The sequence below is a fragment of the Taudactylus pleione genome, unplaced genomic scaffold (assembly GCF_031769625.1).
Source record: "Taudactylus pleione unplaced genomic scaffold, aTauple2 ptg000227l, whole genome shotgun sequence".
NCBI lineage: Eukaryota > Metazoa > Chordata > Amphibia > Anura > Myobatrachidae > Taudactylus > Taudactylus pleione.
This window is the reverse complement of record NW_028284629.1, coordinates 1247208-1271675: the sequence shown is the minus strand read 5'-3', so window position 1 is coordinate 1271675 and position 24468 is coordinate 1247208. Positions and strand designations below refer to the sequence as shown.

General features: G+C 41.8%; 1 protein-coding gene across 11 annotated transcripts in view; it reads left to right on the top strand.

Moving 5' to 3' along the window:
* The first annotated feature begins 4335 nt into the window (after nt 1-4335).
* Nucleotides 4336-24468, top strand: part of LOC148517069 (phosphofurin acidic cluster sorting protein 2-like) — a 358464-nt gene continuing 338331 nt past the window's right edge. For all 11 annotated transcript variants that reach the window (XM_088479161.1, XM_088479158.1, XM_088479156.1 and 8 more), the window contains exon 1: nt 4336-4807. In XM_088479161.1, the coding sequence (XP_088335287.1) occupies nt 4698-4807 (110 nt within the window). In that variant the 5' untranslated portion in view covers nt 4336-4697. The remainder of the gene's footprint in view (nt 4808-24468) is intronic.

Genomic DNA, 24468 nt, shown 5'->3' with positions numbered 1-24468 from the left:
ACTCTGCCACTGAGGAAGTTTATGATAGACCGAAATGAATTAGGCTGGTGACACTGTACCACGGGAAAAGCTGCCATAAGGACTGATCTACACTTACCTGTGTGGGATTTGGCTGCTGGCACCTGATTCACGCTACCCATTACCATCTGGGCCAGGTGAAGGTAGCAAGTTACCCCTGGGAGGAAAACCACTAATATGTGGTGATATGCTTGTTTTTATCTTATTTAATATGAGTGCAAAGTATAAATAAATTGTTACAATTTATCCAGGAGATTACACTATTGTGGCGACTGTTTCTGTTTGCTTTGAAGTACAATATATAATTTGTCATGGTTATGAAATATTCTGTCTGTGAAACTCCTTGGTAAATAAGGAGTCCATTCAGTATTGAGCACACACCAGAGAACAGAAGATAACCTTTTTGATTCGAAAGTGTAGGAAGTTGTCTGACTTGGCTTTAGATCTATTCACATTTGAGAATCAATATATGCAATTCACATTAGTGCCTCTGTGGTACAGAACGCTTGTCAGATGTCTGTGCCGGGACTTCTGCACACGTGACCGCCGGGACCTGGAAGAAGATGCTGGGTCACAAGGGACGTTAGGTCAACCTTCTATCATGTTGACATGTCATCCATGTAGACATGGGCCTTGTTGATCTAACATACCACACTCACTTAAAAAGCCATGCCATATGGATACAATCAGTGTCATTCTCATTTAACCGTGGGACGGCCATACGTGCTTAATGGATGAGGACAATATCATCCTGAGAGATACCCATTCCATTAGGAAGAAAAACTGTAACATAGAGTCAAGGTGATCAATTAAAGTGGTCATACGCCGTGCAATGATTGTTTAGATCAGCCATTATTGTCTGATCGGGCCGATAGTCTCACAGTACATTTGAATCCTGACACCGGAACACCGAAGAGCACCAGCCCGAATGAGGTAAGTCTCTGATACCCTTAGCGCTAGCATGCCGGGGGGGGGGGGAGAGGGTTAGGTTTAGGGAGCGTATCGGGGTTAAGTTTTGGGGGGGGGGAGGTTAGGGATAGGCACTCCTAGGGGGGAGGGTTAGGGTTAAGCACCACTGGGGGGGGTTAGGCACTTAGGGGGGAGGGTTAGGTTTAGGCATGAAGGGGGGGTTAGGATTAGGCGCTAACGGGAAGGGTTATGATGTAGGGTTGGGTGGGTTAGGCTACAAGAAGGGAGGGTTAGTTGGGAAGGGGGAGGGTAGTTATACTTCCCCGACCCCTGTCAGGATACCAACCATCGGGATGCCGCTGTCGGTATTCTGACAGGAGGCATCCTGACAGCCGGTATTACCTAACCATTCCAGAAAAATTAGTGTATAGAAAGGATATTGCATGTCAGATGTCTATCTGAACATGAGTTTTATCTGATAGTGTATGGCCACTTTTATTTATTATCATTATTTTTATATTAGCATTGACCATAAGTCTTTATTGGAAATGCTGTGCTGTAAGTGTCGATCAGATGCCTAAAAAGCTGTTATGGTTAATTCCGGTATGTGACGTAATTAAGTCTATTATCATTTATAGCATGAACAATGTTTTCCTTTTGTTCTTTATGCAGCTCAGTAAGTCTACCTGGAGCTGATCCCCACAGAGGGCCTGCAGCAACGCCAAGACATTGGGCAGGCTCCGTTATCCAAGTACCAAAACCAGCAGGAACTTGCTATATTGCTATTTAGGACCAGTCCCACACTAACATGGGCAACTGACCTAGCTTACAGATGGGAATCTGGCCATCTAGACTGTGTTAAAAAATGTACTTTGGTCAGGATGACTATGACTTACGGCTCCTGCCAGACTGATCTAGGATAGTGCTCAGGATCAGATCTGGTAAGGTAATGATTGTGCCTTTAGTGAATTTAGGGGAAGATGTATGAAACCTTCTGAAGAGTGGAGAACTGGACAAGTGGAGAAATAAACCAGAACAGCTTCTACCTATCATTTTATAGAATGTAGTTGATAAATGCTAGCTAGCTGATTGCTTGTTATGGTTAACTTCTCCATTCTTTAAAAGGCTTAATACATTTCCCCATTAGACTGTAAGTCATACCTCTCAACATTTAGACATGCAGCTGATTGGTTGGTACCTTATCTCTGTCCATTTTATCTCTCTTAAAGGCTTACTACATAGACCCCCTATTTATTTACTAAAGTATGGGTTTGTAGAAGTGGAGATGTTGTCCATAGTAACCAATCAGATTGTACTTATTTATCTAGCACCTTCTAGAATCTAGAAGGTGCTAGATAAATGATAAGTAGAATCTGATGGGTTGCTATGGGGAACATCACTTCTATGAATCCGCACTTTAGTAAATGTATTGGATAATATTATGTTGTTCCACAACCCCAGAGGAAGGCTAAATAAGCTGAAATGTGTTGGGACTCACTACCAATATTTCACCTTTATCCCACTAACAAAAGAAACTAAGGCAGAGACGAGCGACAACTCTACAACAGTCACGTGACTGGAACAACCAGGAAGCAGACGGAGGAAGGCGACGCCGCGGCCAGTAGTGTGACAGGACCCTGGTACGGAAAGACAGACAGTGCAGGGACTATCAGGTAAGCCTCCGTAGTGGCAGGGGCACCAGGTGAAAGGCTCTCTCAAAGCCTGAACCAGTGACTCCCCCTCCCCAGACTGCAGCACCCCCGCAACCACCGGGCTCCGGGGACGTCCCTCTATCAGACTGACTCGAGTGCCTGGCGGTCTGGCAAGGCAACGCAGTCCGGAGACCCCGCAAAAGCACTGTGCCAGTTCACCCTAACCCACCAGTAATACATCTGTCCTGCACCACACTGATCGTCACATGGCCTAATCATCTATCAGTCACAGCGGGACAGCGCTGCAACAAGTTCATTAGACTTTTTGACTTATGTCATTTTCACTACCATCATCACTATCTGTCATAACAGATACTCAAAAACCATGGAAGGATGCATAGATATTCAAAGTTACCTGATTCACGGTCCAACCACTTAAGGACCAACCCAGGGAAAGTGGCCACCAACTGTAGCCATTGCTGGAAATTTTACTGCATTAGCACATTGTGTATATTGTTCTTTTTCATGTACATTGTTCATACTGTTTTGTGATTACAGGCGATATCTTATGACAATATAGATCTCCTATTTTACATAACATACAATTTTGTATTGGTTATTTATGACGGCATAGTAAAGAATTGATACCTCTATTCTCTTTTCTCTGGTGTATACCTAGACCCTTCTCTATATGTGTAATAGTGATCTATCCCATATAGTGTTACCTTACACATCAGACACACACCATTCACCAAGGGCAAGCACGGTAAATCCCCATTTTTTCCCTTTAGTAAATGTACCCTGTAGAATCTGTAGAAAGTGACTTCAGCCATCATTCACAAAACACCCAATTTTGGTTAAATCCCACTGATTTATGTGTGAACCCTGCCATTTCGAAATTCACTATTTGGGATTATCCTGCCAAGAACAAGGATGTGAATGATAAATAAACAGTTTATGTCAGTGGGTCTCAACTTCTCCAGTCCTTAAGTACCTGCAACAGGTCATGTTTTAAAGATTTCTATCTGTGGAAGTAGGTGGGATAATTACTGTGCACGATTAAAGAAATACAAAAAGCATAACCTGTACTTGAATACTTCAGTTGCAAATCACTGGTCTATGTAAAGTACTGTGCAATATGTTCATACCATACAAATGTTAATAATAATAGATCCATACCTGAACCGATACGCCTTTCTAGTGGCATATTTATTCATGAGAAAAAAATAAAAATATATTGATATATTTCTACCAAAAACCAAAGCATGGAAACTATGTCTACCTATAACCTGTCTACCTATCTGCTGAACATATCTGTATGCACATTAAAAATACATTGAACGTAAAGCATGTCATTGATTTGTAAATACATCCACTGTATTATATATTGTATTTTCTGTAAATACTGAGCTACCTATTCCTTGACTCCTATCACCAGTAATAAAGACAGGCTTGATGGAGAACATGTCTAATGTCATCTTCTCATGTTAGTGTTGGGATGAGGCAAGCTAGGGGCTGTTCCTGTAAATTGACTGAGCTACCAGCAGCACGAATGACCAGCATAACGTAATACCAATTACCTAGGTAACACTCAGCCCAGCAGCAGCGTTACATGAATAATTCATGTGGTACTATGCGCATCACACATACACAATCCCTGCTGCTGCCAGGGCTGCCAGTACTCTCCCTCTGACGTCACTTCCGCCCGGGAGCGCCTCCTCCCTGCCAGCCGTGCTCCCCTAGTTAATAATAACAACAGTGAGACAAATGGGAGAGCGCTGACTGGCCGTCCGGCTAGCCATTCAGCTGACAGAGTGGACACGGGAGCGCGCTCTCGTGATGTGATGGAGGGGGTCTAGCGCCTGGTCACTGTGTGTACCGCTCTGTGTGTACGGATCTGGGGGGTTGTCAATAAAGAATTTCTTATTCAATAGGGGAAAAAAATTGGATCTTCTTGCAGCAGCGATTCAGAGCCTGCAGCGCAGTGAGCAGCAGTAGTAGCACCCGGGCGGCGAGTGAAGGGGGTGAGGGCACCGGGGAGAGATGTGACCGGGGGGACCCGGCTTGTGTCCTCCGCCCAGGCGACATCCCTCTGCTGCACAGGAGGAGGCGGCGGCCATGGCAGATAAGGGCAGGCTGAGCTTCCCTGGGGCACTGAACAGGCCAGTGCCCATGAACTTGTTCGCCACCTGGGAGATAGACGGCTCCAGCCCCAGCTGTATTCCCAGGTAATGGTGCAGTTGCTGTAACTTGGGTCGTGCCTCTGTCATGGGCAGATATATAAAGCTCTGGGAAGTGATAAAGTGGAGAGAGATAAAGTACCAACCATTCAGGTCCCAACTGTAAATTTTAAAACACAGCGTGTAACATGATAGGAGCTGAGTGGCTGGTCGTTTATCACTCCACTTTATCACTTTCCAGAGCTTCATACATCTGCCCCATTGTTTGGTTTTATTTTTCTGTCACTCTGACTCTTTAAAGCTTTGTTGGTCTATGTACTAAGCCTTGGAGAGAGATAAAGTGGATGGATATAAATTACCAACCAATCAGCTCCAAACTGTCACTTTACAGGCTGTGTTTGAAAAATGAGAGGAGCTGATTGGTTGGTACTTTTATCTCTATCCACCTTATCTCTCTCCAAGGATTATGGGGGGTATCACTTAGCGATTTAGCCAAGCGATTGCACGATAACGACATCATCGTGCAATCACATGCAAATCGCGCATGCATCGGGCATGTTTTGGTTGGAAGCGACCAGCGATGCGCATGCCCACTGGTCGCTGCTGACATCCGACGTCGCCCATACATGCTGGTCAACCTGACGATCTCGTCAGGTTCAGCATGTGCGGGGATGAGGGATGTGCCGGGAGTGAACGTTCAGTGTAGGCACATCACTAGCTATACAAACAAGAGCACGATTGCAATGTCGTAATCGTGTTCTCGTTCGTATATATCTACAAGTGGATACCCCCCATTAGTACAGTGGTTCCCAAACTGCGCTGTAGCACCCTGGGGTGCCTCGGGACACATGCAGGGGTGCCTCAGGATGGTGGTCCAGCACCAAATCAAATAATGTATGGTCAATGTAATGTAAATATTTGGACACATAGAAGTGCAAACCTGTCCACCACCACATAACTGACCCTAAGGATGACAGGTAAGAGCAATTTACTTCACTTTACTACATATTATTTCTGAATTTCTCAATAACAAACTTTTGGCTTAGGGATGCTGTGAAAACAATTCTGATACTCTAGGGCGCCGTGATTCCAAAAGTTTGTGAACCACTGGCTTAGTACATAGATCTGCATTTGGAGAAACACACTGGCTATACACTGTAATATTGTTTATCACTTCACAGTTCTCAGCATCCATTCTGTGGGGGGAATCAAATTTAAACGATACACGCTGGGCACATATCGGTCAATAAAGATAGTGCCAACATTGCAAATTCTCTTTCACCTCTATGGGGTGCGAGGGAAACCTTATGACGCCGGTAGGTGCGATGTGCTGTCCCATAATGGCACATTATGTTGACTGAGTTCCCCCGAGGGTGTCACTATTGTATCAATATTATATCAATCTGCTCTACTCACGTATCAAACATTTGTCCGGATGTATCAAATTATTAACATTTACTTCCATAGTGCCAGCATATTATGTTCCGCTTTGCAGTTGCGAACAAAACACTAGTAAAACAAGACTGAGTAATGACAGGCAGAGAGGTAAGAGGGCCCTGCTCGCAAGCTTACAATCTATAGGTAAGGTTACAATCTCAAATCCCTATTTCCCTATAGACTGTAAGTGTGTGAGAAGGGTCTGCTTACATCTCTGTCTGTTATTCCTCAGTCTTGTTATATTACATTTTTTTGTTCCCAATTGTAAAGTCCAATGAGATGTGCTGGAGCTATATAAGTAACTGTTAATAACAATGTAAATGCTCCTGACTGATCCAAATGGCGAGAAAGCATTTGCCCCGATTGGCAGGGGATGGGTTAGTTAAGTTGTATTGATGTGAAACTCAAGGAAGGTCATGCTGTCTTGTGTTACATCCACAAAATAGTGTTTAACATTTAATCCATAGTGTTAGCGATATTTGATTGGTCTGTAGTTACTTGACAATGCTGGTTTTACCGTATATTATGCCATTTCGCTATCATGGATAACTTGCATCCTACTGCCTTTGTCTACATCATTTTCCTGTGATGCATACGTGGGATATTGTATTGTCACATAGGTTTTGAGAATATCAAAATAATTTTCAGGGATATATATATATATATATATATATATATATATATATATATATATGTACCACCCAGTATGCTACAGTATTCTACTTTAATCAATTGTTTTAGTCCTGCATATCTCTGGATGTCTTATAAATTATACTGCATTTTACTGAGTCTGAGTTCATAAATGACTGTAGTGACGTTGCACTTTTATTGCCATGCCTATCTGTTTTCTGTGCTTACAGTATGTTATATTGCAGTGTATCGCTGCCAGCCGCTTGAGGCACATCAATGTAAGTGAAGACATTTTGCAGGATGCTTTGTTGGGTGCCGTCACTCGGAAAAGCTTTGTTTATACAGATGAAGGTGGCAAACATAATTGTGATAGTACAAGAAATAGAAGTTGTATATTGGGTACAGCTAAAAAAAAAAATATTCTAATGAATTGCCTTTTGTATGTATGAATCCAAAAACAGCAGTACTTGTGATAAAACAAATGAAATATCAGACTAAGAGGCCTATGTATTGAGCTAATTTTATGTATTGTTGCTATGTACTAATAGCGCAATGGTGGAGATTTCACAGAAATCTCCGGCAAAGTGCTAATTAGCGCTGCAGATCACAGTCCCCATTATTGTCGAAAGGGACTACAATCTGACCCCTATGTACTAAATTCCAAAAAGCTTTTCAGAGTTTTGCCCCGTTAAACTACTACTGTTTGCCTATGGAGGATCCAGATGCAGGAGAGAGATCTTTCAATCTCTCCACCGCAACCCCCGGCCAGCTCAGGAAGCTGACAGTGTGCGCATGCGCAGTGCTAGCTTCCCCCAGGGAAGTCTCTCACTTCTGTAAAAGACTTCTCCTAAATGCCGGGGATACAACTCACAGGGACAGCGGTTACCGCAACCGCTGTCCATGCAAATTTCCCTATGTACATAGCGGGGATATTTTCATTAAAAACAAAAATATTACCGGCGAGATGGATACAAAATAATCATGGCAGTGCTGCGACTATTGGTATGTAGACCCCCTAAATAACTTGACCAATGTTTCAATGGGCCGAATTCAATTCAGTGCAATGATGAATAGCCGCGGGAGGGAGCTCCTGCAGCTATTCAATACACCGCACTGTTTGGGCGGCTAAAGGATTTCTTCTCACACCCCCCTGGGGATGCGAGGAGAACTCCGACAAAAGTTCCGGGCGTGCAGCTGTTTGCCAGCTTAGCGCGATGCTAACAGCCGCACTCCCAGCACTTTAGTCAGAGAATGCCAGTTACCGTGCGTTAACACCAAGGTTAAGTCGCGAGAACCGGCATTCTCAGACTTAACCCATTCTCCTGACAACGATTACAGCGCGTTGAATTGAATAGCTGCGGGAGCCCCTCCTGCGGCTATTCATCATCGCACTGAATTGAGTTCGGCCCATAGTTAGGAGAACATTTTTATCAGTGTGTGCATGTGTGTATATATGTGTGTGTATGTGTATGTATGTATATATATATATATATATAATGTATTCTCATATAAACATGTGTTTGTACATATATTCACTTTTTAAATTTTTGCAGGTTTATTGTGGAAATACATATGTACATGTACTTGGGTGTGAGCTTAGATATATTTAGATATACTTTAATCAGACTCTGTTATACAATCAGGTGCTTGGTACTGAGGCCCTGATTCAGAGCTGGACACTCTGACAAAGCGCTCGCTCTGAATCAGGGCCGTCCTTCTTGCTTGTTAGAGCGGCCAGGAAGATGGTCGCGATGGTCAAGACCATCGGGCTTGCGACGAGACCCTTGTGGTAGGGTCTCGTTGCCGCAGGCCCTGGAGTGCTTTTGGCTCAAACAGAGCCGAGAGCACTCCCACTGACATCACTTGTGATGTCAATGGGGCCGGCCCTAGACGGTAGGCGTTCCCATGGGAGCGCCTCTGTCTGGGCAGGCACACCCCCGGCACGCCCACCAAAGGGGGCGTGCTGTCAATCAACATCGACAGCACCCTTTGGTACGAGACCTGGAGTGACAGTTTGCCCGTCGCTATCCGGGTCTCGCGCATGTGCACTGGGCCACCATCGACCCGCTTGCCAGCTCTCGCGAGTGGGTCTGAATCAGGCCCTGAGAGCAGAACATTTGATTAGAACACAGTAAACTCGCCTTGTTTTAATTACAAAATGGGGACATATTACAGAAAATAAATGAGTAAGCAACTGACTCTTTTATACACTTATTTTCCATAGCATTTGTTGTAATGATTAATGTACTTTTATCCAGCTGTTATGGAACATACTTTGTTGTTTTTATGAAGAAGCCATGATGAGATTGGTAGAAGCCTGCAGATAGATATGTATACTGACCAATTATCTACACATCATAGTAGGAAGTTACTAACAGAACATTATTAATTGATCATTCTTTTATTAAATGATAGTCCAACATATTCAGGATGTGTGTATGTATTATATTTATCCTTCCTTCTGACGTACTAATACTTAGGAAATGTTGTGTTTTTTTTTTCTTCTTTTTTGTAAGTTCATGTTGTGACTTGTACGAGTTTTAATTGTTTTAATACAAAGCTGCTTAATATATATCAGATTTTTTAATCTTACTTATTATTTTGCTACAAATGTAGTGTCTGGGAATCACAGGTGTTTACAGCATCCCAAACATATAGGGCTGTATTTGGATGTTATCAATGGGCTTGATTCAATTCAACGCAACTTGAATAGCGCTGGGAAGGAGCTCCCGGAGCTATTCCTGGGGTGCGAACAGAAATCCGACAAAACTACTGTCACAATGCTGTTTTCTGCCCTTAGCGCGGCGGAAACAGCATCGCACCAGGTAGTTAAGTCTGAGAGTTCCGGTTCTCATGACTAAACACCATGTTTAAGGCATGAATTGAATAGCTAAGGGAGCTTCCTTGCGTTGAATTGAATCCTGCCCAATGTGTTAAAAATATATAGTTACTACACCTCTCACAGTGAGATGACATGTTGTACAGCCCCAATCCCTGCTGAGAAAAGCCAACACAATTGGCTTCAGAGAGTAATAATAAATCCGCAGGAGCTGGTGAACTTTGGGCATACGCATTGATCGCACAGGAAATATAGGGGTCGAGAGTGCGATATACCTATGAAGTTATCCACCACGTGCAATACATAGCACACGCCTTCATTATTGGTATTTTCCCTAGTCAATAACACCCCTTTTAATTAGTTCCAATGGGTGTTTGATCCTGGATTTTACAGTGAACCAGGTTGTAGAATTACTTGTCGATAAGGTTTACACTTCTTCACTCTGGGCCTGATTCAGCAAGGAACACAAGTGTGCGCATGCACGCGGCTGCTGCGGGTATATGCTAATCAATGCATACGCACGGCAACCGCAGCATAAGATGCAGACGCCCAGCACTACACAATGCCACCCACTTCCCTTACTCAAAGCCTGAGTAGTCTGCAAGACAGCGGTAACATCGAGAACCATACGCACATTAGAGGTTGACCTGATCTCGTGCAGGATTTTGGCCACTTCCTGAGTGCATGGAGTCATCTGGCTGTGTATGCCGCCGCACTGCCTTAATTATGCATGCCCCTGTAACGGCGTCCCAACGCAAATGCATACCTGCGTTCTCCCGACCACCCACCACAAACGGCACTTCCTGTCAGTCAATATCGGAAGGGAATGCGTACACACTGCATGTAGCCTGCATACCCTTATTTGCTCGCACTGGCTAGTGTGCGCATGCGCAGTGTGAACACATCGGCCGGGTGTGTGCGAATTCTCATCTGCGTTCCTTGCTGGATCAGCCCCTCTGTCCTGACATTTTGTGAGTAACATCTAAAGAGGACAGCTGCGGCTATCATTATAAGCTACACCTGGACATCGAACATGGGACTGAGGATGGGGGAGAAAGCAGGAAGATATTAATCTTCCCTATCTTCTCACCACAGATGGCAAAGTTTTTTTTGTTTTTTTTTGAGAAGTGAAACGGAAAACTGAGCTTTCCGTTCTTCTCTGAATGACTTTCCCTATGTATGGGAAAGCGGACTGTGCTTATTAGGGCACCGCTGGAGAAGTATGAGATCTTTCCACAGTATCCCCTTCTCTGTGAAAATCCCTGATATCACAGGTGATGAGCAATAAAGGGAGTTTCACTGCTTAATGAATAGACCCCACTGTTATTTATCAGAGCTTATCCACCCCACCACAGTTATCTACCCCACTAGTCCTTTGAATACCAGTTTACATCTACCATCAAAGAATGGTATTTTCCCTTTTTAAGATATCAAATTAAACAGCATGCAATTTATCACACATTCTGGGAGGGTGCATATAGGGGTTGATTCAGCAAGGAACGCAGATGAGAATTTGCATGCACCGGCCGATGTTTTCGCACTGTGCATGCATATGCATCGCAGTGCGCGAACTAGCCAGTGCAAGCGGGTAAGGGTACGCAGGCTACACGCAGTTTGTACTATGCATTCCTAATGATCTATATACTTAAATGTTGCTATTTAGCATTTCAAGTCGCCCAAGAAATAAATTGCTTTCCAGACTTTGAGTGTGGTTCCAAAGCACAAAAAGATATTATTCACATAAAAAGCATTTAGTTACACGCTGTGATCTAAATACAATTAGCGCAAAAAGTTATACATATACAAGGTATAGTTAATACATTACGCAAGCGCACCGGTCCCAGTTACAGTCATCAATCCAGAGGTCTGTGGTCATCCAAGAGAATGGTTACTAACTGGGACCGGGACACAGGCTATATACCCTAACAGATTATGCTAACAACAATGTAGACAGACAAACATAAGGGTCAGGAGTTTGCCCACAGTAGCAACCAGTTCCTGGACCCACTCTCCTAGACCGGAGAACCATTTCACAAGGTTCAACCAAGTGAACCACTCTTCTACCTTTTCCTCTACTTCAACCAGTGAAGCATTATGATTCTTCCTAAAATTCCCATTTCAGCTGCAGAATTTCATCCATCTTCTGGTCTTTCACCTCCCTGGGGTCACTAGTGTTCATAATGCGTCTGAAGATATGGAGATGGTGTGTTTTTATGGATACCAAGCATTTCATCATGTATAAGGGTCATAACCGCTGGAAGTACCCTGTCATGATTGGTGTCTGCGAGTTACCTGTCTCAGGTGGTGATCGGGTTTCAACGGAGGCCGGCATGACTGGAATCACAGATAATGTAAATAGCTCTATTTACAAGACTTGGGTAGCAGTGAAAACTGCCTTTGATGATAAATGACAGGAACTGGAGGGACCGGACTGGGACCGGCAGGAAGACTTGTTGAATTGAACTGATGAACTGAGAACTTGACTCTGGACTGGAACAACGTGGACTGAACTGATGAGCTTGGAACTTGACTCTGGACTGGAATGTGACAATGGCTGAAGGGAAGTCAGGTAATGCTGAGACGAGGGCTAAACAGGGTAATCTGGAATTACTATGACAAAGGCTAGAACTCAGGTGCAGGCTGGATTGGATAATAGGGAATAACAGGTTTCAGGAAGGAATGGGTAGGTTTGGGGATTTGCAGGCTGGACAGGATAATTGGAAATAACAGGTTTCAGGAAGGAATGGGTAGGTTTGGGAATTTGCAGGCTGGACAGGATAATTGGAAATAACTGGTTTCAGGAAGGAATGGGTAGGTTTGGGAATTTTAGGTTCAGGGAGGGGAGTAGGTAGGTAAAAGGGACAGGAGTTGATCCACAGCAGGAAGCAAGGCAAGGTAACACGATGCAGGTTTACAGAGTGCCAGGGACCAACCAGGAGTAGGACTAGCAGCAGAGCACAGGCCAGGTATTGCTGTAACAGGACGTCTGGATGCCAGGTATTACTGTAGCAGGTTTTCGGGATCCACCAGGGTTTGCTGTCAGCTGGCTTACAGGATTGCCAGGTTTGGCTGTAACAAGTTTTCTGGAAGCATCGGGGATTGCTGCCAGCAGATTTACTGGATTGCCAGGTACAGCTGAAACAGGTTTTCTGGATAGCGCCAGGGATTGCTGTAGCAGGTTTCAGGGAAATACTTGAATGCAGAAACAGCATGAACCATTCACCACGGGAAGACGAGATGTTCAGGCCCAGAATGCTATCAGGAGAGGATATATATACCCTGGGTCTGACAGCAATTGGTGGATACGGACAGGTGGTCTGGTAGTAGCATTCTGAGTGGTGGAAGGCACAACATGCAGAGGGAGTATTCATCTCTGCAGCTCTGAGACTCAGAACCACACCTGTGATTCCAATCAGGGCTAGCAGTGCTCACAGACAGAGGAGAGGCCAGGTGCAATAATCAGAGCAAATCCTCCAGGCAAATTACACACACAGCTCCATGGGGAAGCTGACAGGGGTAAGTCCCAAGGCAAAAAGGTGACAACTAGACAGGGTCGTGACATACCCTTCCCAAATAACATAAACCTTCGGACCTCGGAGAGAGCTATTTATACGCGTTCCTTCCACATATAAAATATACATCATCGGGGAGAACATAAAGGATAGAAAACATCATAATCATTAAACACACTTCCCTAGCAAGTGATCCTATTTCTGGGTCTAATACCTTGGCACAATATCCTGGTACCCTACCAACCATTTCTTTGGTATCACTTCGTGTATACCGATACCGGGAGTGTCTCCCATTTAACCTAATTGTGCGTAACAGTTCAAAATTTATAGGCTCATTATCACCTCTTAGTGAGAAGGTCATCGTCTGGTTATTCCCAGTCACCTCCCAACTTCCTGGTTTATTGAAGTTGGCGATGTTCAAACATAAAAGTGATCTATCCACTTGGTACTGGTAGAGTTTAAAATGATGTGGTTTTTACATAAGAAATTTTCCATCCAGTGCATCGCCTTTTTGCAATTCTAAAACCTCAGAGACATTCAATAGGAATGGCACTAACCCTACATTATATTATCCTTGAGGCACGTGAGAGCACACCCAACAGTCAGTCTGGTTTAAAACTTTGCCCACCATGGTATGATAATCTTCTAAAGGATACCCACCCCAATACGGGTTATACTTAGGCTGGCACCGTTGGATGCATCTCTCATCGACTAGGGACACAAAAAACTCACACATACAATAATCTTCAGACGATAGAACTTCACACTGTCTCCGAGTTTCCAAAATAACAGCGCTCTTAACAATTACTGTACTGGGTTTGGTCAGATACTCCCCCGATTGGTTTAGCACTCCTTCTCCCAACTCCACTCCCATCAATATCACCATCAGCTCTCCTCTCCGTTATCTGTCCTCCGTCACAGAAACCAGAAATTCCGAAACAACCCAGGATGATGAAAACACTGGGAGAAAACACAAAGATAACCACAGCAGGCCACTCCATTGCTGAAAACAACGATCTACAAATTCTTTAGCTCGGTTATCTCACTGTAACCTTTAACCCTCCCTGAACAGACTCGCAATTGACAGGTCTATGTTATCTGCCTTGATTCTGCCTTGTCTCTCCACCGGTTGGTTGACCTTCTTACAGTGAGTGGAATGGACCCAGGTATATCTCTCTGCCACTTTCAAGGAAGTTGTGCTATTCAGCAACACTTGATATGGACCTTCCCACCGATCTGTCAAACGACCTGAGCGCAAGAAATTTCTGATCATAACAAATTCTCCAGGTTCAACATCATGACAGTTTGTTTCTGGCATATTAGCGTTCCCGCTAGGCTGTTTTAGCGGGGCGCGGCACCCTGCCCTCCTTCTGGAGGGCAAAAAGCTCCCTGCCCTCACAGCCTGCGGAGACGTTCTCACCCGCGGGACGCAGCATCCCGCGGGTGGAGAAACATGCGGTGACAAGGTCACCGCCGGAGAATAGACGCCGGGTGCATGCGCCCGGCATCTATTCTCCCTGTCTGCAGGGCCTGGGGGCTGCCCGGCGTGTCCGTAAGTGCCGGGCACGCCCCCAAGAGTGACGAAAAGGGGACGCGTCTTATAGACACGCCCCCTTTTCTGATGACCACGCCCCCTTCTCGGCCGCGCGCGCGCACGCGGGCATTCCCTCTCTAGCTCTGGTGCCCTGCCTCCCGCCGGAGCTAGAGGGAACACTACATATCATGTGACAACAATTTCAGTTTCTGCTGTTGCTGCTTCAACTGTTTACTCTTTGTTATAAGATACCTTACAGTAACCTCGTTGTTACTTTTCAAATCTTCCTGTGGGCTTATAATCAAATGAGGTTGTCTACCAAACAGTATTTCAAAGGGGGACAGACTAAGAGGGGGTCTAGGAGTGGTTCTGATGCTATGGAGGAGGGATATGGGATGGCTCAGTGGGTATTGTCTTCCCAACATTTTTACTCAAACAAGTAAAACAGGACATTGCCCTCTTTTCAGCTTGGGAAGAGAAACCTGGTGCACACCAATACGCCCTGACCAACTTACACATACCCTGCTTTCCCAGGTGAGTCAGACCATGCGCTGCCTCAGCCAAGCTCGGGTAGTATGCCTTGGGTGCCACCGGCTTACCTTGTCCATCTATCCAGAGTCCAGAGGACTCGCCCACATCCCTTAGATCTCCAGACTGCCTTTTCCTGAATGGAACACAAATTTTGCATCTCAATTAATTTCTGCATTTCAATCGTTTGGAAAACCATCATCATTTGATTAGTTGGCATGTTTACTCTTAAACCTGCTGCCCATTTGGCAGCTTCGTCTGCCCTGTTATTGTCCAGTGACACCAGATCATCTTCACATGTATGGGCTTTACACTTAATGACAGCTACTGCCTTAGACATTTGGATAGCTGTCAATAGTCCTTTTATATGTTTTGAGTGTGCGCCTGTTGTGCCTGCTGCTGTCCTAAAATGTCTTAGATGCCATAAAGTACCAAAATCATGTACTACCCTGAAGGCGTACCTAGAGTCAGTTATAAATAAAAAGTACACAGTGCTGCGCTTGTAAAGTGTCAGCTGCTCATTAGGTTAAATACAATGAATTGGGTGTTTATGAGCGCTCTACATAAATAAAATAAAATTAGTTAAAATAAATAATTATATTAGTGGCACCTGTAGAAAAATATTTGTTAAAACGTAGTGTTTATAGCTCCTTTATGAGGATATTGTTTTAAGGTGAGGTCCGGTTTGACACGTAAGTTGGATCGCACTGTATTAGTCCAAAATCTGTCCCTACCTTGCCCTCATAGAGATGGTGCAGCGGGACAGGTCCGGATTATGATGTTACGTTGGTGGAGAGCGGCCTGGCCTCGGCTCTCTCTCCACGTGCTGCCGGCGTCTGGCCGTGTGCGGCTGCTATAGATGACGTCAGCGGGACAGTGCGGGTAGTGTAATCGGCTTCCACGAAGGTCAGCTTGCTGCCAGATACCAATCACCTGAATGCCTCCAACGCGTTTCGTACCATTCGGTACTTTGTCAAGGATAGCATTGGGCTGATCTTAGGTCCTTTTATATACCTATAACTTTATTAAGTAATTGTTTAAAACACAGGAAGTTGTCACCGGAATCACTTTAATAAAAGGCGGTAACCACATGTTTGTCCTCCATTTTTATGGATTCTCCTATAATTTAATAAATAAATACGGTGCCACTGAAATTGTTAAAAAGATTAAAAATAAGAGAAAAAAAAAAAAAGGGGGTGAACGTTATATAGTTATAAAAATGCATTTAATTCAATATCGATATTGAGACCAGATGGTTGTAATGTTCTAAGATCATAAATCCACCTGGTTTCACTCCTTTTAAGGCTATCTACAATGTCGCCACCTCTCCAATTTTTGTGGATTTTTTGAATGGCTGTAAACTTCAGACCCATAGGGTTTCTTTGGTGTACAAGGGCAAAATGATTAGACACACTATGGGTCTGTAAGCCTCTCTTTATGTTGTAAATATGTTCAGCTAGCCTTATTTTTCTTTCATTTAGTCTGGCCTACATATTGGAGCCCGCAAGGGCATTCCAAAAAATAGATCACCTCTTCACTCTCACAAGAAATGAATTCTTTTATTTTATACGTTTTCCCGTTATATTAGATTTGAATTCATGTTTAGGTTTAGTAGATATTGTTTTTTGATTTTTACACGCTACACAGCTTAAACAGTAGTGATATCCTTTGTTCTTCAATGATTTCTCATGGTCCAAAGGGATGAAGCTTTTTACTAGTTCCTGTTGCATGTTTTTCGCTTTACGGTAAATGATGTGTGGATTTTCAGAAATGTATGGGTTTAAATCAGTACTAAGAACATGCCAATGTTTCTTCAGTAAATCTTCTATTGTTGTGATATTGCTGTTGTACTGTGTAATAAATGAAATTCTGTTCTCTGTAGGCTTATTTTTATTTTGATAAGTAATTAATTCTTTCCTTTCTAATTTTTCGGTTTTAAGTATTTGAGTGTCTAATTCTTTCGGTTTGTATCCTTTACTGATGAAATTTGTTTTCAATGTTTGGCTTTGTTTAACATATTCCTGATTTTCTGTGCAATTTCGTTTTATTCGTCTAAATTGCCCTTCAGGTATGTTCTTAATCCACTGTCTATGGTGATTGCTTGATACAGGTAGGGCATTGTTGCCACTAACTTCCTTTATATGAGTTCTCGATTGTAACTGGTTTTCTTTGATATAAATTTCCAAATCGAGGAAAATGACACTTTCTTTACTTGTAACCGTGGTGAATTCTAAATTCAAATCGTTTCTGTTAATGTATTCAGTGAATTCTTTTAATTTTTCGTTCGGGCCGTCCCATATAAAGAAAACATCGTCGATGTACCTTTTCCAACAGATAAAGTATGACTTGTATTCGTTGTTTTCCCATATAAAATTCCTCCTCCCATTTTGAAACAAAGAGATTCGCATAACTGGGTGCGAAGGAGGTTCCCATAGCGGTTCCTCATTTTTGCAGATAGAACCGCCCCTCGTACTAGAAATAATTACGTGTTAAAATGAATTCAATGATTGTCATGATAAAATTGATCTGTTCATTTTTAATTTCTGTTTTAGTGGAGAGGAAGTATCTCGTACTGTCACATCCATTTTCATGTGATATGCATGTGTACAGGGATTTAACATCGCTTGTACCTAAAATGTATTGTTCCTTCCAGGATATTGTTTCTAAAATTTGTAATATACTAATGGTATCTTTGAGATGGCTTCTTTGTTGGGACACCAGTTCTTGCAGAAAGAAATCTATATATTTGGATAAGTTGCTCGTGATTGAGTTAATGCCTGATATAATCGGCCGGCCGGGAGGGTTCTGTAGGTCTTTATGTAACTTGGGGAGAAAATAAAAAGTTGGAATTTTTGGATTTCTTTCCCAAATGAAATGGAGTTCTTTTTTATTTAGGATTCCCATTTCTAACCCTTCGTTCTAGATTTCTTCTAGTTCTTTTGTGAATTTTCCAGTAGGGTCATTAGATAATAATTGATATGTTTCTGTGTCGCTCAGTAGTCGTTCTGCTTCTTGTTTGTACTTTGATTTGTCCATAAGTACAATTCCTCCACCCTTGTCTGCAGGTTTTATAATTATTGAATTGTCCTTTTTTAAAGTTTCTAAACTTCTCTTCTCTTCCGTCGATAGATTCCTTTTTGTTTTTTGTTTCTCTGATAGGGTAGAGATGTCCTTTTCTATTAATTTCTGAAAGGTTTCAATGTGTGGTCCTTTACAATATGTGGGATTGAAAGTTGATCGTGTTTTAAAGTTAGTATGTTTGAAGTATTCCTCGGTTTTTGAATTTGTTAATGATTTTGTTTCTTCCATACCTGATAAATGAGCAGCTGACACTTTACAAGCGCAGCACTGTGTACTTTTTATTTTTAACTTGTTACTTTAACACGCTGCTGCTGAACCAAATATGTCTAAATATACCTCAAAACATGTTACCCACCAACATCTAAGAAATAACATTGATAATGTCTTTAACAATAACCCAAAACATGAAATTCTAGATGAGAGAACTAATGATGAGAGATTTTGTAGCCAATTACTGAAATTAGAGAAACATTACATTCAGGAGGCTAAACAATGGTGGGAAATCACCACCTTAAATAAATATCTTGAAAATAACATGATTCCAAAAGGTCTTAGAATCAATAAAGTAGCGACATTTCAACCTATACAAACAGACTTCTATAAAAAATGGAACAATATATTAGATAATTGTTCAATAGAACTTATAAAACTAATCATTGCAGATAAAAAATTAATATTAGAAAAAAGTAATGAGAATATAGAATTATACGAAAAAAGATTTGAAGCTTTATCAGGTATGGAAGATTTTAGGAATCTGATTAGAATGACAAATGAAAAAATAGAAAAATTAGAGGAAACAATAATCATGCAAAAACAACGAAAATTCAAGAGAGATATTGAGGAGTTGGAATTATACAAACAAAATAATAATGAAAAGAGGATGAATATAAAACATATATCATACCCATCGCACAACTTTAAACAAAGTGGACCTAGAGGGATCTTCAATCAGAACCCCCATAAAGAATATAGGTCGAAGAAAATATCACAACAAACACAATATCAACAACAACAAAAAAAGAAAGAACCTCTTATCAAAGCCACACCACAGTTTAGAAATGGAAGACAAGATTATAAACCATATAACAAACAAAATTTTACATTTGGAGAGAACCCTTATAAAATCATAAAAGAATCATATAGAAATGGTAGAGAAATGGCCCTAAAAGAAGAACGGGTCGAATTCAACTCGTTAATACAAAATATATTGGAGAAAAACCATAGAGACAAAATTTAAACTATACCAAGGAAATACTCTCAAAAAAGGAATCTATATGAGGACTCAGAGGAGGATGAATCTGAAGATGATGAGATTAATTTTTTAGAAATAACCCATGGTGTAAAGAAACCACCGGATTTCATACAAACCTCACAGAACAAAAAAGTAAGAAAAATATCCATGGACGAAGAAGAGGTACAAGAGGAGGCAAGAAACAAAAGGAGAAATATATAGACTCCAAAATGATAATTTATAATCTGAGCTCAAAAATCTTAACACAATCTGAATTTTCAGTATTGGAAAAAGGACCCAAATTTGCTCCACAATCATCTATAAATAAATTTAATTTATACATTGACACCCAGAAATTTGTTCGAAAACTCTGTTTAAAAAAGTTTTATGCAAAAGAAACAAAATCATTAACGAATTCAAAAACCGAGGAATACTTCAAACATACTAACTTGAAAACACTATCAACTTTCAATCCCATATATTGTAAAGGACCACACATTGAAACCTTTCAGAAATTAATAGAAAAGGACATCTCTACCCTATCAGAGAAACAAAAAACAAAAAGGAATCTATCGACGGAAGAGAAGAGAAGTTTAGAAACTTTAAAAAAGGACAATTCAATAATTATAAAACCTGCAGACAAGGGTGGAGGAATTGTACTTATGGACAAATCAAAGTACAAACAAGAAGCAGAACGACTACTGAGCGACACAGAAACATATCAATTATTATCTAATGACCCTACTGGAAAATTCACAAAAGAACTAGAAGAAATCTAGAACGAAGGGTTAGAAATGGGAATCCTAAATAAAAAAGAACTCCGTTTCATTTGGGAAAGAAATCCAAAAATTCCAACTTTTTATTTTCTCCCCAAGTTACATAAAGACCTACAGAACCCTCCCGGCCGGCCGATTATATCAGGCATTAACTCAATCACGAGCAACTTATCCAAATATATAGATTTCTTTCTGCAAGAACTGGTGTCCCAACAAAGAAGCCATCTCAAAGATACCATTAGTATGTTACAAATTTTAGAAACAATATCCTGGAAGGAACAATACATTTTAGGTACAAGCGATGTTAAATCCCTGTACACATGCATATCACATGAAAATGGATGTGACAGTACGAGATACTTCCTCTCCACTAAAACAGAAATTAAAAATGAACAGATAAATTTTATCATGACAATCATTGAATTCATTTTAACACGTAATTATTTCTGGTACGAGGGGCGGTTCTATCTGCAAAAACGAGGAACCGCTATGGGAACCTCCTTCGCACCCAGTTATGCGAATCTCTTTGTTTCAAAATGGGAGGAGGAATTTTACATGGGAAAACAACGAATACAAGTCATACTTGATCTGTTGGAAAAGGTACATCGACGATGTTTTCTTTATATGGGACGGCCCGAACGAAAAATTAAAAGAATTAATTGAATACATTAACAGAAACGATTTGAATTTAGAATTCACCACGGTTACAAGTAAAGAAAGTGTCATTTTCCTCGATTTGGAAATTTATATCAAAGAAAACCAGTTACAATCGAGAACTCATATAAAGGAAGTTAGTGGCAACAATGCCCTACCTGTATCAAGCAATCACCATAGACAGTGGATTAAGAACATACCTGAAGGGCAATTTAGATGAATAAAACGAAATTGCACAGAAAATCAGGAATATGTTAAACAAAGCCAAACATTGAAAACAAATTTCATCAGTAAAGGATACAAACCGAAAGAATTAGACACTCAAATACTTAAAACCGAAAAATTAGAAAGGAAAGAATTTAATTACTTATCAAAATAAAAATAAGCCTACAGAGAACAGAATTTCATTTATTACACAGTACAACCGCAATATCGCAACAATAGAAGATTTACTGAAGAAACATTGGCATGTTCTTAGTACTGATTTAAACCCATACATTTCTGAAAATCCACACATCATTTACCGTAAAGCGAAAAACATGCAACAGGAACTAGTAAAAAGCTTCATCCCTTTGGACCATGAGAAATCATTGAAGAACAAAGGATATCACTACTGTTTAAGCTGTGTAGCGTGTAAAAATCAAAAAACAATATCTACTAAACCTAAACATGAATTCAAATCTAATATAATGGGAAAAACGTATAAAATAAAAGAATTAATTTCTTGTGAGAGTGAAGAGGTGATCTATTTATTGGAATGCCCTTGCGGGCTCCAATATGTAGGCCAGACTAAACGAAAGATAAAAATAAGGCTAGCTGAACATATTTACAACATAAAGAGAGGCTTACAGACCCATAGTGTGTCTAATAATTTTGCCCTTGTACACCAAAGAAACCCTATGGGTCTGAAGTTTACAGCCATTCAAAAAATCCACAAAAATTGGAGAGGTGGCGACATTGTAGATAGCCTTAAAAGGAATGAAACCAGGTGGATTTATGATCTTAGACCATTACAACCATCTGGTCTCAATATCGATATTGAATTAAATGCATTTTTATAACTATATAACGTTCACCCCCTTTTTTTTTTTTTTCTCTTATTTTTAATCTTTTTAACAATTTCAGTGGCACCGTATTTATTTATTAAATTATAGGAGAATCCATAAAAATGGAGGACAAACATGTGGTTACCGCCTTTTATTAAAGTGATTCCGGTGACAACTTCCTGTGTTTTAAACACTTAGGTCCTTTATATACCTATAACTTTATTAACTAAGATCAGCCCAATGCTATCCTTGACAAAGTACCGAATGGTACGAAACGCGTAGGAGGCATTCAGGTGATTGGTATCCGGCAGCAAGCTGACCTTCGTGGAAGCCGATTACACTACCCGCACTGTCCCGCTGACGTCATCTATAGCAGCCGCACACGGCCAGACGCCGGCAGCACGTGGAGAGAGAGCCGAGGCCAGGCCGCTCTCCACCAAGGTAACATCATAATCCGGACCTGTCCTGCTGCACCATCTCTATGAGGGCAAGGTAGGGATAGATTTTGGACTAATACAGTGTTATCCAACTTACGTGTCAAACCGGACCTCACCTTAAAACAATATCCTCATAAAGGAGCTATAAACACTACGTTTTAACAAATATTTTTCTACAGGTGCCACTAATATAATTATTTATTTTAATTAATTTTATTTTATTTATGTAGAGCGCTCATAAACACCCAATTCATTGTACCTAGAGTCAGTGTAGATATTAGCAGATTTGCATTTTGCTAATTCGCATGCTCTCCTTAGTGCCACCAGCTCCGCCACTTGGGCCGAGTGAGGTGGTCCAAGGGGTTCGGCTTCTATGATGTCTTCATCCTTTTCAACAGTATAACCTGTACATAACTCTCCAGTGTCAGTTTGTCTATGACAACTCCCATCCATGTAAAATGTCACATCTACATTTTCTAAAGGTGTATCACGTATGTCAGGTCTTGCAGTAAAGGTCTGATTTAAATATTCCATACATTCATGTGCATCAGTATACCTGCAAAACTCACCTTCTGCCAGCGACTCACCTCTCTCCACCCTTTGTGCATCATGAGGCACATATGGTAAATACGTTGCTGGGTTTAACGTACTGCACAGTTTAATGGTGATGTTTGCAGGTGTTATTAGAGCTAGTTCCCATTTTGTGAACCTAGCTGTGGAAACGTGTCTGGTTTGGGCAGAATTCAGCAAAGCTGATACAGCATGGGGTGTATAAACAATCATAGCATGGCCTAATACTACATCCTCACTCTTACTGACCAATAGAGCAGTTGCTGCTACACTTCTTAAACACGTTGGGAGTGATCATGCCACAGTGTCCAATTGTGCACTGTAGTATGCTACGGGCCTACTGGCATCACCATGTTTTTGTGTGAGGACACCTGCTGTGCAATAGTCAGCTTCCGTATACAAAAAACCTTTTGATTTGTATTAATCAGGTATTCCCAATGCAGGTGCTCTTGTCAGACTATCCTTAAGATTAAGGAAAGCCTGCTCTGTTTCCTCTGTGTGTATGACACGATCGGGCTTTGAGGAAGAGACTAAGGACCTCATTCAGAGTCGGTCGTTGCGGCCGCTCGGTCGTAAGGTAAAAGGGGCCGGATATGCAAATGAATCGCTCGCAAGTTGCATCGTTAAGATGGGATTGTTAGCTGGACGAGCGAGGAGAGGATGCGGCCATAAGACTAAAAATACACCCCCTTCTCGTTCGCATTACACGTCATCTCCGGGCATATAAGGATTAATCGAGACCATCGGAAACCATCGGAGCTGTCCGTAGAGCTTAAGGTTGACCATACCCTCTCTTAAGCACTACGATCAAGTCAGTGTAAAAACTTCCCATGTCACATGTGCCATGACACTACTTAGTTAATTATGCACTCCCATAAAACGCCGTTTGCATAGTCAGGCACGCCTGCGTTCGGATCTCCACTCCCCCGTTCACAAGCACATTCCCCTGTTACCACCCACAAACGCCTCATCCTGTCACTCAAACTAACGACCTGGCTGTGTTCAAGGAGAGAGCAATTTCTGATCGTAATAGCTAGTTTGCGCACGCGCATTTCGAATTTTACACATGCGCAGTTTAGTGAACATCGGTGGCGTACAACCGAGCGGCCGCAACGACCGACTCTGAATGAGGTCCTAAGCCCTGTAATGGCAAGGCCAAAATAGAAAAACCTGGGATCCACATTCTGCAGTATCCACACATTCTCAAGAATGTACAGATTTGCTGTTGGTTACGTGGCAGTGTCATGGTCTGTATGGCCTGGATTCGATCAGTAGTCAGATGTCGTAACCCCTGCGTTAGACAGTGTCCCAAGTATTTAACCCTGGACTGGCATGGCTGTAGTTTGTCCTTAGCAACCCTGTGTCCTGTTTGCGATAGATGAAGCAATAAAAGTTTTGTATAATTTAAACATGACATAAACGAATCCGAACACA